The sequence below is a fragment of the Narcine bancroftii genome, chromosome 5 (assembly GCF_036971445.1).
Source record: "Narcine bancroftii isolate sNarBan1 chromosome 5, sNarBan1.hap1, whole genome shotgun sequence".
Taxonomy (NCBI): Eukaryota; Metazoa; Chordata; class Chondrichthyes; order Torpediniformes; family Narcinidae; genus Narcine; species Narcine bancroftii.
The window spans coordinates 140,730,316-140,744,776 of NC_091473.1; the positions used below are offsets into that span (position 1 = coordinate 140,730,316).

The 14,461-nt window shown below is 41.5% G+C and overlaps 1 protein-coding gene across 11 annotated transcripts in view; it reads right to left on the reverse strand.

The window, feature by feature from the left end:
- The window catches only part of evi5a (ecotropic viral integration site 5a), a 271,867-nt gene that overhangs the window by 120,943 nt on the left and 136,463 nt on the right, over window positions 1-14,461 (reverse strand). For all 11 annotated transcript variants that reach the window (XM_069939241.1, XM_069939244.1, XM_069939236.1 and 8 more), the window contains one exon: window positions 942-1,100. In XM_069939241.1, the coding sequence (XP_069795342.1) occupies window positions 942-1,100 (159 nt within the window). The remainder of the gene's footprint in view (window positions 1-941; window positions 1,101-14,461) is intronic.

Below are 14,461 nucleotides of genomic sequence, written 5' to 3' on the forward strand. Positions count from 1 at the left end.
AGAGACAATGAGCATACATGAATGTATCTGTACTTAGAGGAAAATATAGATAGTATAGACAAGAATTAATAAGGGAAGGTAATGGAATAGAGAGAATAAGGAGGGAATTAAAAGAGTGACCTTTGTGACATATGAAAAGTGAAATCTTTTCTGGGGGAGGCGGGGTGGGGGGAAATAGCGGTCACTGCAAAATCAGTTGACGCTTGCGAGTGGATTCGCAAATCCAAATGGAGAGGGGAGATGTGGTTGTCCGACAAGGGATAAAGGACAACTCAGGAGGGGAAGGGGAGATTGGGGATAAATAAGATAGAAATAGGAGAATAAGGAAAATGTTGGATGTTGTAGGAATGTTGTCTTATAAAGAGTTGAAAATAAGAAAACAGAAATGGAAAAGGAGGAAAGGTAATGATGGAAAAACGGAAAGAGAAGATAAACAAAATATAAAAGGGCTACGCTGAACTATATGACTTTAAATATTAATGGAATACATAACCAAATTAAAAGGAAGAAACTACTAAATTTAAATGAATAAATGTATTCCATTAGAAAAAATAACATATAGGTTAAGAAATAATATTGAAATATTCGAACAAGTATAGGAGCCTTACATTAAATACAATAGCGAAAACCTACCGGGGACAAACATTACCTAAGTTGATGGAAGGAGAAGGAAAGAAAAGAATGGACTCAGTAGAATTTCTGGTGTATTTTTGTTGAATGACAACATTGTCTGACTGGCTTAATGCAACCTCGATTGTATACCTAAAATGGATGAGAGGGGGGGGTGGGGGGGTGGCTTGGGAGGAGGGGGGGGAGAAAAAGTCACTGTATATGTGTGAAAAAGAAATAGTGTATATCATGGCTAATGTGATTTATGGTGTGAAAAATAAAAAAATTTAAAAAAAAATAATAAAAAAAAAGTCAAGAGCAACTATATATACCTGTGTTTCAAGTTCCAACATCCTTTGCTTCACTTCTTTCAATTCGGCCTGTGTTTCAGCTCCTCTAAGGCGCACTGTCATCAGTTCGTCTTGTAGTTCACTTATAGCATTCCTCCGAGGTGAATCTTTCCATCTGCCGCTAGTTCTCGCCAGATGACGCTGGAAAAAATTTGAATACTGGAGTGAACATCCACCATTTTGTTGTGACATATTTAACGATCAACATTTTCAACTGATCAGGTCGTCCTTTTCCATCAACTTAAGACCATGTGATGTAGGAGCAGAAATAGGCTATTCAGGCCATCAAGTCTACCCTGCCATTCAATCATGAGCTGATCCATTTTCCCACTCAGCCTGATTGCCTGGCCTTCCCCCTTACCCTTTAAAGCCCTGGCTAATCAAGAACCTATCAATCTCTATCTTAAATTCACTCAATGTCTGCTTCCATAACCACCTGTGGCAACAAATCCTACAGATTTACCACCCTCTGACTAAGGAAACTCCTCCACATCTTGATCCATTTATTCCAAAGATTCTAACAACTGAGAGTTGAAGCAAGAGCTGGAATCCTCTTCCAGTAAAGGTAGGTGCTGGTATGAGATTGGTGAATTAACTGGAGCCTTTAAAAGGAAGGGAAGCTCGTGGAGCAGCCAGTGAGTGGGACTTCGAGGCTGATAAGGAAAGGCTGAGGAAATGGAGCAGGTTTTCCAGTGACAGCAAACCCTGAAGGAAAAAGACACAGATAAGAGTTGGCAACTTCAGGCAAGGTCCTCTTATTGCACAGTTTGAGTCAAGGTTCCATTATTGTCACTTAGAATGGAATATACACAAAATTCTTCAACTTCATCTTCCATAACCAAGACAGAGAGTCACCACTTTGTCAAGCACCCCTCACAGAAATGAGACCCCAGCGAGGAACAAAGTCATGATCCCTGGTTTACAAGACCAGTGCTCTCAAGTGGGAATGCCAGTCATGGCACTGATATGCTCTTCTTGTAGGCTGTGGGAAATGAGGAACATCACAAGCATCCTTAATGACTTCATCTGTGAGAAGTGCATCCAACTCCAGCTCCTTATGAACTGTGTTGGATGATCATTTACAAGGCTGACAAGGTGATAGACAGGAGTTGCAGTGTGACAGTCACACCTCATAGGCAGCAGTGTCTTAAAGGGCAACTCTTTCCTAAACTGTGCGCATTCAATAAAATATTAAATACATGAAATAATTATAAAACATGATCAACCTTCTGAGTGAAGAAGTTGCCCAAGGTCCCCTTTTAACGCTTGTCCTCTAGTTGTTGTCTCTGAAAAAGGCTTTTTGCATTAATCCTACCTATATGCCTCATAATTTTGGAGACCTCTATTAAATCTCCCCTTGTTCTCCAATGCTCCAGGGAATAAAGTACTAACCTGTTCAACCTTTCCCTATAGCTCAGCTCTTCAAGTCCTTGCAACTTCTCTAAAAAAAATTTTCTGCACTCTTACGGATACATTTCCTGGAGGTGGGTGACCAAAACTGCACATAATACTCAAATTTGGTCTCACCAATGTCAAATACAACTTGCATATAACACGACTACTCCTGCATCCAAAACGTTGATTTATGAAGGGCAATGTGCCAAAAGTTTTCTTTACATCTGTATCTACCCGTGCTCCTATTTTTTTAAGGAATTGTGTATCGGTATTCCCAAATTCCTCTGTCCTGCTGCACACCATAGTTTCCTACTGTTTGCCATGCAATACCCCACATTTTCTGCATGAAACTCTATCTGCCATTTTACTGCACATTTTTCCAGCTGGTTCAGATCTAGCTGCTCGCTATTACCACCAGTTCTTCTTGGACAAACCTGAATCTTTTTACCGATCAATACAGATGCCTAACCTTTTTATCCAAGATTGTCAGGACTTGACACCTGCCATTGTTCGGAATCTTACGGATTTCAGAATCATTTTGATTTCCATCCCTTAAAGCCCACCCAAGTCATGCTGCCACCTCTCCTCCCCCTCACCAGCCCGTGTCGTGGTGCCATCTCTCCTCCACCTCGCCCAACCGAGTCGCGCTGCTGCCTCTCCTCCCTCTTGCCCAACCGAGTCGTGCTGCTACCTTCCTCTCACCCGACCGAGTCGCGCTGCCACCTCTCTCCTCCCACCCGACTGAGTCGCACTGCCACCTCTCCCACTCGCCCAACCGAGTCGCACAGCCGCCTCTCCCCCTTTCCAACCAAATTGCACTGCCGCCTCTCCCGATCGAGTCACGCTGCTGTCTCTCCCCCTCACCTGACTGAGTCACGCTGCTGCCTCTCCCCCTCGCCTGAGTTACACTATTGTCTTTTCCCTCGCCTGACCGAGTCGCGCTGCCGCCTATTTCTCTCTCCCCTCGCCGCCAACCCCCACCACCAGGAGAATGGCCCCTTTCTTGGTTCCCCTGTGCTGCCGCTGGTACAGCAGTTTCAGCTGTGTAGGGGATCATGAGTAGCGACCACGACCACTGAGCTGCCGCCAGGCTGACTGAAAGTGCCACAACAATGGACGAGCATCAGTATAGGCAATTCAGAGGCGCTTATAAAGTAGTGGAATACAATGGGATACACGGGCGTTGAGCAAGAGCCACATCAGGTCAGGTATGGTGCCAAACTCCATCTTTGATGAGCACACATCATCTATAGAAAAAAGTGCTGGTTTTTGGAGGTTGCTGGGTTTGGAATTCCAGATAAAATATTAGGCACCTGAATAATGGAAATTGAAGTCTCCCATAATAACAATCCTGATATTTTGGCACCATTCCAAAATATGCCCACTAATGTATTCCTTAGTGTCCCCGTTCCTATACTCCAAAAAGAGTGATCACTCCCTTCCTGTTTCCTACTTCCAACCACACTAACTCAATAGATGGTTCTGCAGCTATTATACTATTCCTGATTAGCAATGCCACCTCCCCCTTTCTAAAATGTCTAAACCTTGGAACTTGGATCATCTAATCTTATTGCATCAGCCAAGCCGCTGCAATGGTAACATCGTAATTTCATACATGCTGATGATCTTTTGCTTTTTTATTTCCAATCCTGAGATTTCTTTATCAAGTATACCAACTTTGTTTGCCCAATTTTGTTTGTTTTCAGGTTATAAAATAAAAATTTTCATAAGAGTGAATTATTACGTATAAAGACAAAGGAGGAAAAACCCAACACCCAACTCCAACCCACCAATTTTCCCCTGCAACCGTGTATGCCTGTCCCGCATCGGACTTGTCAGCCACAAGCGAGCCTGCAGCTGACGTGGACATTACCCCTCCATAAATCTTCGTCCGCGAAGCCAAGCCAAAGAGACCTATAAAGGGATCTTTAGCAATCTCTGCTAATTTCTAAAAGTCATAAAAACTTCATGAAAGATCATTTTTCAGTATTAGCTAACCAGAATAAAGAGTTAGTATTGGGTGGTTACCCTTGTGTATGGCAATGATTGGACGTATAAATGTAATTAAAATGAACATTTTACCCAAATCTTGGTATACGTTCCAATCTTGGATTCAGTTATGTTTTTGGATATATGGCAAAGTAAACAACCCCTTATAAACAAGGCCCATCTTCAAAAGACTAAAAGGAATGGGTACTTATCTCTCCCAAATTTTAGATTTTATTATTGGGCAGTTAATATACAAAATTTATGATTCATATTGTATTACATTTTTATATTTCAGATGATCAACCCCCTTGAGTAAAAATGGAACTGAGTTTTTTTTTAAATTAGCTATGTTGGCAGTTTTAGGCCTTTTGATGACCTCTCAAAATCCATTCCACAGTTTGTGGCAGCCTATGTTCCCTGCCCATGTAATAGTCAAATTCTGTGGACCAATTTTAGGGTAAAATTTAGGGGATTGACTATGACACATTATACTACTTTTGACCGTAGTAAATACTGCGTTGCACAAGGCATCAAAAGCTCGGATGGTGGGTGGGTGGCTGGGACTGGGCAATAAGTCCACGTTCAGGGCTTTGGGAGCTCAGAACAGCAGGCAAACAGGGACTGGGTGAGAGTCCGCAGACGTGGAGGCAGGAGCTTGAATGGGAGGGCGGCCAGTGCATCAGGTCCTTTGATGGGCGAGTGGACAGCCCTAGGCAAGAATCTGCGGATGGGGCTCAGGAGCTCGGATGGGTCGGCGGCCAGGTTGTCAGGAGCTTGGATGGATGGGTGGACAGGGCCTAGGTGAAACTCTGTGGTCAGTGGTTCTGGAAGGTGGGTGGTTGGGGCCAAAAATAGGAGGGTGTGGGTCAACTTTGACACCGTATCGACTATTACATGCGTAAATGGAGTCTACATGCCAAATACCTTCAATCACAAGCCATGCCCACTAAAACTACTATTGTGAGCACCAGCTTGTTTGATTCCTGACTCAGCCAATGCATTTCCACAAACCGCACATAATATGTCAAAGACCTACACGTGGATTGCAAGCTGCATTTTGGCCACACCGATGTATACTATTCATCAAATCAAATTTCAGTACTTTTTATAACTTGTGGAAAAATTGTTTGGATTCTTGCTACTGGGTAATAAGTATTCACTCTTCAGCTGATAAAACAGCATTCTCACTGCCATCTACTGAATTTAAACATTATTACAGTTAAAATTTTGAAGAAATGAACTCTTCAACTTTCATTTTTAAACAACTAACTGACTGAAACTATAACCACCTTAGAACCAGTTGTGAATTTCAGAAATCTGAAGATGATGCCCATTCAGAGAATCATGAAATGATTCTAATTCTAACGACCAAAGGATACCATATACTCCTACACACATTTCACTACTAATAACCTTTCTGCTGAAGGTGTGCATGACAGTAGAGGAACACAAGAATACTGGCAATCTTTTATCTTAGTGCTACTAAACTGCATTAATTCTATAATCCTTCGATTCTCTTCAAAACCAAAACTCTGTTGATCTTAGTTTTGAGTACACTCATCAATTAGGCCTCCACTCTTTTCTTGGCAGAGAGGCCCAAAGATTCAGAATGCTCAGGATGTAATTTCTTCTCATCACAGCCTTTGGTCATCATTACTCTGTCAGGCCCTGCAAGAATGTTCTGTTTCAATGAGATCACCCTTTTAAACTTGTGTATGCAGTCTCCTCAGTCTTTCATGGGAACTCCACCCCAACCACCCCCAATCTCAGGACTTAAACTGCATTTTACAGTTCTCTGTTTACTCTCTATATTCCTTCTTTTAAAAATTGCCTTCCACCTGCTGCCTTCCAATAAGTGGTAACCATTTGAGGATCTGAGGAATTTTGGAAGATAGCAAATAGTTCCATATCCTAAAATGGTTACAGATTTCCAAAGTCACATCTTCCAAAGCTGTTGAATGCAAGTAATCGACAATGCTGTGTTTTTTAGCAACATGGAACTAGAGATGAATGAATGAATACCATACTCAGTTGGACTGTGTAGTGTGGATTGTAGAGGGTCATGTAACCTCTCAGTCGGAAACCTAGTTGGAAGTTGCATCATCTGTCAAGTTGCACTCCGCCCACCCATAGGTGCACACCTGACCATTGGTCCCTTTAATCACCTAGTGATTACCTAGTTTGTGTGTGGTGAGTGTGTCTGTGTGTGGGGTGAGTGTGTAACTGTGTGGAGTGAGTGTGTAACTGTGTGGAGTGAGTGTGTGACTGTGTGAGTGGTGAGTATGTGACTGTGTGTGGGGTGAGTGTGTGAGTGGTGAGTGTGTGTGGGGTGAGTGTGTGAGTGGTAAGTGTGTGACTGTGTGAGGGGTGAGTGTGTGAGGGGTGAGTGTGTGGGGGTGAGTGTGTGGGGGTGAGTGTGTGGGGGTGAGTGTGTGGGGGTGAGTGTGTGGGGATGAGTGTGTGAGGGATGAGTGTGTGAGGGATGAGTGTGTGAGGGATGAGTGTGTGGGGGTGAGTGTGTGGGGGTGAGTGTGTGAGGGGTGAGTGTGTGAGGGGTGAGTGTGTGAGGGGTGAGTGTGTGACTGTGTGGTGAGTGTGATTGTGTATTTGGTGAGTGTGTGACTGCTGAGTGTGTGTGTGTGTGTGTGTGTGTGTGTGTGTGTGTGTGTGTGTGTGTGTGTGTGCGCGCGCGCGCGCGCGCGTCAGTTGCCGTGCTGGTGCTGGGTTCAGCAGTCAGCTGTCTTTGTGACTCCAACTCTGTAATTTTCCCTCTCGGGGTTTCCTCCCAAAGCCTTTCCCGTGAGTGGGTATAGCCACAAGGCAGCAGAGGTTTGAAGTCAGAATTTTCCCTCTCCTAAATGAGTTACCATCTGTGGTTATTGAGCCCCATCTGCCCAGAGAAACTGGTATGAATGCTCCAGTAGCCGGCCTTTGCCCCTTCATCTTCAGTGAGAACAGCTCCGCCGGGCATTAGAGGTATGGTTGTCAGAGGCTGTTTGAGTTGCACGCCATGAAAAACATTTGGGAAGCAGTGGGAACTGATCTCCACTACCACCCTTTGGCTATGATATTATTTCATTCATGAGTACATAATTCATGGTCTTGATAGGACAGATATGGGGTGGTTGTTGGTCTTTCAAAGTAGGGCTTAATTATTCATGATTAGTATGCATCAAAGGGTACTGAATCTGCAACTCTACAGAAGGAGGGTGTAAATTCTCAGTTACTGAATATATTCAAGTCGTCACTGACAAATCTTCAGATATTAAGGGAGAGGAGATTAGTGTTGAGGAGTGGCATTGTGATAAAAGACTAGCCCCCATTCTGATCCCACTGCCCTGCTCTCAGCTGTCCCCAGGTGTCACTAGTCACCTCGTGCTGTGAGAAAGCTGATCTGTGGGTTTGTCCTCAGTTTGAACAGTCTGAAGCCCACCATCCCTCTCCCTCCGGACAGCCCACCACCAGCCCCTAACAATAGATAGTGGTGATTAGTAAGGGATTACTTAAGGTGATATGTGAGTGAAAAGAAAAAGTTTGAAAACCACTGTTTTAATCTTTTCTCACTTGACTCGTTATGTGCATGGATTCATAACTCCAAAGGAAATGGGCCAATGACAATTTTTTCAAGCAAAGTATTTCAGTAACAATTGGGTCTAGATCAGTGGTTCTCAACCTCCTTTTTTCCCCCACTCACATACCACCTTAAGTAATCCCTTACAAATCATAGAGCACCTATGGCATAGGGATTACATAAGTGGAAAAAGTTTCAAATCCACTGCTATAAATCAACACTAGAAGTAGATTTTCCCACGCTCTTTTATAAATTGTGCACTCATGTTTTATTAAATTGTGTACATATTTGCCCATGCTTTTTTATAAATTGTGAGCATGTGTGTTTTATTCTCACTAGGATTTTCCCATGCTCTTCTAATTGTTGTGTGTTAATAGAAGTAACGTTTGATTGCAAACCCTTGTGTCCAGATTAGACTCTCTCAAACCTGACACTTTTTTAACACTCCAATGACCAGTGCAGGGACTGATAGCTGTGATGCCAGCAAGCTACGCAGTGAGAATGATCACTTTTGGCATTACTCACCATTATCACCCAAATTTCAACTTTGCATAAGAGACCTGGGGGAATATTTTTGAGCCATTTTTTGGGGGTTAAAAAAAAGTGGATCCAAATTACTGTCAAATACAGTATGTTATACATGGCACTAGATCCCACTTCTTTTGCTCCCGGAATGCCGGCTTGCTGTGTAAAAGGACACACTGACCCAGCATTATGCTGGCTTGGTTTGGTTCTGTGTAAATGTCCATAACCAGCTTAATGCTGGGTCTTCCTTACAGCAATATCACAGGATTTATGTGTCAAGGCCTCTTTTGCTACATTCCCTCAATAGCAAGAATGTCCTCCTTCGGATTAGGAGACCAAAACTGTTCACATTAAGGTATGGCCTTCGCCAAAGTCCTGTACAACTATTCAAAACTATTCAAAACCTTTTGCAATAAAGACAACATGCCTTTTGCTTTCGTCACCACCTGCTACACCTGCATAACAACCTTCAATGAAGAATACACCATAAAACTCAGGTCTAGTCAATCAAGTTTCAAGTTTCTTGGTGTAAACATCACACATACATTCTCCAACTTCCTCGTGTTATGAGTCCAGAGGACCCCAAAACCCAGCAGCAATAGAAATTCACCAAGACAAATGGTTACTTAAACAAAAGTTGCTTTTAATTATCTTTAAACATGATAACAGAATTACACTTTATCTTATCACTATTGACTTAGCTACCCTAACTTAACCCCCTTCTAATTCTAAGCACACGTGTATGTAATGTGTATGTAAGTTTAGAAAAGTTCTTTAATTCACAGTCCAATCTCACTTCTCATTCTTCCAAGTTCACTGGTTGCAGGCAATTCTTATACTGTGCACAGAATTGAACATTTATAAAGTTCACCAGGCTTTGGTGCTTGAAAAGTAAATGGTTACCGCTCAGGAAGGTTCTTGTCGATTTTCAGAGAGATGTGTTGTTCCAGGACCTCCACAACTGATTCCTTGTAACCAGCCATTTCATTGTCTTGCCGAAGAAACTTGCCCCCTCAGGGTTCTACAGATGATAACCTCTTTCTTTCAGGTCACCACAGAGTTCCTTTTTGTTTCTCTTATTTCAAGTGAAACATTAGATAGCCAGTCATCTCCTCTTGCATGAACCACAAAGGCTTTGACCAGGCTGAACTCACAACCCGTCTTCCAAATGGAGTTTTCCACAAGCCTGCCAGCTTGTCCTGTTCCAGTCCCAGCTGCTGCTGACTGTATAACTGCAGAACTGATCTCTGTCTATCTGTCTGTTTCTCTCTCTCTCTCTCTCTCACACACACACAGACAGAGAAAAGCTTGTCAGACTCTATCTCTTTGCAAAATCACATGACCTTTCTAAAACAGCAAGTTCCCCTCCAGACAGTCTGCAGCTTCGACAAGTTCTTTCATCTGTTGCCTTTTTGTAAACAACAATCCATTAGTGAAGTCTCTTGGCCACTCTCCAAAGATTTTGCAAAGGCTTTGGGGCCGACATGTCTAGCATGAGCAGAGGTCCAGTATTTAAATAAGAACTGTTTTAAAGTGTTTGTATGTGACCTACACTAAAAAAAAATCTACCCCAATTTATTTCCCAAAAACATATCTATATACAATCCACACACAACATAATCTGTCACACTCATAAAAAAATTACTTCTCTTACTGACCAGGAGTAAGACTTTCAGAGATGAGCAATTGCCCTTGTCACTAATGGGCAGGATAAATGTAGTTAAATATACTACCAAGATTTCTTTACTTGTTTCAAACTATTTCTTCTAAAAATATTTTTTCACCTCTTTGGATAAAATAATTTCTTCCTTTATTTGGAATGGGAACTCTAAGGGTTATTAAAGCATTCTTGCAAAATTGTAAGGTTAGTGGAGGGCTTGCTCTTCTCAATTTCCAATTTTACTTTGGGCAGCACACATGCCTCTACATAAACTATGCTATTGGGTTTACTTCCCTGAGCTCTCTTGGTGTAAACTGGAGGAGTCGTGCAAATCATCTTCTTTAGCCGTTATGGTATATTCTTCAGTGCTCATAAACCTTCTAACCTCACCGACAATCATTAAACATTTGGTACCAGATGAGACGTCATTTTAAGTGGGCAGCTGCATCAGTTCAGGGTCCCTTATATCACTTTTTCTCACCATCAGTTACTGATCCCTTTTTTTAAATGTATGGCAAACTAAAAGTATCCTTCAAGACCTTTATGTAGACGGAGGGTTTAGCAGCTTCATTTTTCTGTCACATACATCAACATACTTATTTTGTTACTTTCAGATTCAACATTTTATTTCAGACTTTCTCAGTTACCTGTCAAACAACCAAGGTCTAGTGTCAGTTAACCCAGGAGTGAGAGGGACAATTTCAAAAATTTATGGCCCTATTCTGTCAATCAAAAGACAAGCCAGAATGGGAGCAAGAACTAGAAACAGGAATTGAGGAGAAACTGGGAAGAGGCTAGTGATAGAATTTGCTCTCCCACGTCCTGTGCTCAGTTGGGACTTATTCAATTTAAGGTGCTGCACAGGGTTCCCATTTATCCTGAAATAGAGGATAAATGCAGTCCATGGAATGGCTCCCCCTGCCACCCAAGTCACATGTTTTATCAGTGACCCAAAATACAGGCATTCTGGAGTGGAGTTTTTAGCACATTATCCAAAATATTACAAGTTAATTTGCAACCATGCCCATTAACTGCATTATTTGGAATCTCTGACAACTCCCTAAATTCTCCACAGAAAACTGTGAGATAGGTGCATGGGTTGTACTAGTATCATTGGTAATATATCGATGATACTGTCAACTAAGGTACCAAGATGGTTAGGGAGTTGGGGAGGGGAGGGATGTGAATGTGTATTTGAGGGTGCAAGTGAACAATTATGTATATTTGTGTTGGTTTTTCAGTCAAATAAAAGGGGGCCCAACGTATATCTGTGACCCAAGATGTTTTTGATGCTCAATAATTGTCAAAAAGCTCAGGTCTTATTGAATTTCTCTTCCTATTATTGTCACTAAAGTGGATAACCCCTCATTTATCCACATTCTACTGTATCTGTCATACATTTGCCCACTCACTTAATCAGCCTCTTGGAATCTTCCTCAAAACTTGCACGGCGACCCAATTTAGTGTCACTTGAAAATGTAGAGATATTGCATGCAATTACTCGTTGAAATTATCAACATATTTTGTAAATAGCTAGGGACCCAGCACTGGACTTTGTGGTTTCCCACTGTCAACTGTTTGCCAATCTAAAAAGGACCCATTTACCACTCCTTGCTTCCTGCCTGCTAATAGGTTTCTATCTGCATATCTCTCCCAGCCACATTTTCTGCCCACTGGTATTCCATAACATGACTGATACAGATTCTATTTCATCTCAGCTGATGTCCTTAAAATTGCATCAACTTCCTCTCAATAACCAATGCCTCCCCACCACCTTACCTTTCAGTCAACTTTGCTCCTAATCTCCACCCTGCTCTCAAATTCACTTTGACTGTCTCTGACACCTCTCCCCTTTTTAGATCTGTCTCCATCTCAAGAGACAAGTTGTTTACTGGCATTTACCACAAACCCACAGCTAACCTCGATTACACCCAATCTCCTGTAGGGATGCCATCCCTGTCTCTCAGTTTCTCTGCCATCACCGCATCTGCTCTCAAAATGAGGCCTTCCAATCAAGAACATCTACACTCTATACACAAAGGCAATCCTGAGATCCTGAGATCCTGGGTTCACGTCATTTTGAGTTGCCTTAATATTCCCACATCGATTTGTCTGTCCTGGCCCTTCTCTGCTGTCAGAATGGGGCCCTGCATCAACCTGAGGAACAACACCTGAATGGTTGACAGCTCAATGTTATGAACATAGAATTTTCTAATTTCAGGTAATCAGCTCCCTCGCTCTTCTTGAGTATCCCATCAGCTCTTCGCCTACTCCCCTTTTTTGTTCCCTTCCTCACCCAGCCAGCTCTTCTGCCTCTTTGGTTCCAAATCACTGGATTCTAGGATTCTTCTGGACTCTTCCTTCCACTCCTCATACACCCCCCCCCCCCACATTTTGATTCAAACTAGTCTCTCTTTATTCCATGTAAATCACAAAAATCTGTAGACACTGTGGTTGAAGTAAAAACACAAAATACTGGAGAAGCTCAGCAGGTCAGACAGTGTCCTCTATGTAGGAAAGGTAAAGATACAGAACTGATCTTTCGGGCTTGAGCTCTTCATCAAGATAAGACATCATTATTACCTTCTCTTCTTGTCAGATTTCAGCCCTGGCAGCCATCTTCTAATTGCTCTCTCCACTTTGTATGATTCATATTTCACCATCTGACCCCTTTGTTTTCCTTGGCTCTCTCTCCTTTATCAAGCATCTGCCAAACTTCTGCCTCTAATCGTCATGTTTCACTTTCAACTGGTTCACCAATCCTACATGGGGCCCTAACCTGCTCCTCCTGCTCTCTCCATATCAACTTCTCTTCTCCACAACTTCAGTCTCAGTAAATCAACTTCCCTATCCTGGTCACCCTGGAGTCGCGTTGCAGTAATTCTAACCAAGTCGTAGCCATCAACAGCTAGCTTTTTCTCACTGAAAAATCTTCTAAGTCAACACAAAAATGTTTACCAAAGATTATATCTATAATTCAAATACTGTATCAAATCAAAGCAAAAAGTAAAGGACAGATAACAGTTAATTTTAGGATAAAATGTTGGTGTTTAATTTAAAAAATTAAATCTTACAACATTTGGTGTGATCCACAAGGGGGTGCAGTTATTTTCAGTGGAGAATAAGGGATGCACTGCATAACGTGAATATCTCAGGAGAATTCAAAATGAAGTACACAATTAACTGTCTATTCAAACTGTGAACCAAATATTTTAGTCTTTTTACAACTGGGTATTGCTACTTTGACAATTCAGTTCTGTTACTTTCAAGCAGATACTTGATAGTCATCTGAAAGGTAATACAAGCCAGCGTGTATGAAGCATAAATATCTTTAATAACTTGCATGTAATCTATCAAATTTGGGAAAAATAATATGATCAACATGTAAAAAATGTAATGAAAATGTAACGATTAATAAACTTGGAATTTAACATGCTTCAACGTTCAAGAGTTTTCCGTTATCTTGTACTTCATTTATACAACATAAAAGGAAGAAAAACTTCTAATTTTAATAGGCAGCAAAAAGAGAAAATGTGGCTAAAATTGAGTTTAACAAGTTTTTCTATAAACTGTACTGTGTGCATCTAAATGAGCCAAATGTGATCCATGAGTTTTGGCAACTGATCCATGAAATCACACAAAATCCTTCCTTCCGGTTGTTTATTTTATTTGCCAATTTGAACTCTTTATTTCAGAGCTTTATAAAATAGATCTTTAATACATCTGAATTATTGACTGTCACGTATAAAGTATGCACCTTAATAAGAATGATTGATGGCTACAACATTGAAGGAAGTCAATACATCTAATGAATCTGTACCAGCTCTTTGCAAGAGCAATGCAGCTAATCTCCCACTCTCATTCCATTGCTCTGAGTATTCTTTTCTATCAGATACTTATCCAATTCTTGTTTGCCCCAGAACTGAATCTGCCTTTTTCACTGTTCTTGGCAGTGCGTCCTAGACACGAAGCACTTCATGCAGAAAATAGTTTTTGCTCACTTCACATTTGGCTTTTTTTGCTAGTAATCTTCATTCCATGTACCCTAGCCGTGAACAGGAAAGGTTTCTATCATTTTTTTTCCATGTTCATTGCAAAGTCTGCAAGGTATGTTCATTAACCTTCACTGATTTTTCATCTCCAGTCCTCAACGTTTGAACATTTATCTTCATCCTTCTAATCAAAAGTCCAACATCTAATGAATTTGGAAACATAGAACTAATTCAAGGACATTTTTTCTCCCGCTCTCATCAGATAATGACCTGCACTGTCTTTAACTGAACTTTATCTCTGAAAGACTATTCCCTGCTCTTTTGGTTTATTTTGCAATGTCTTTTGTACTTGAGGATAGTTTGACTTGCC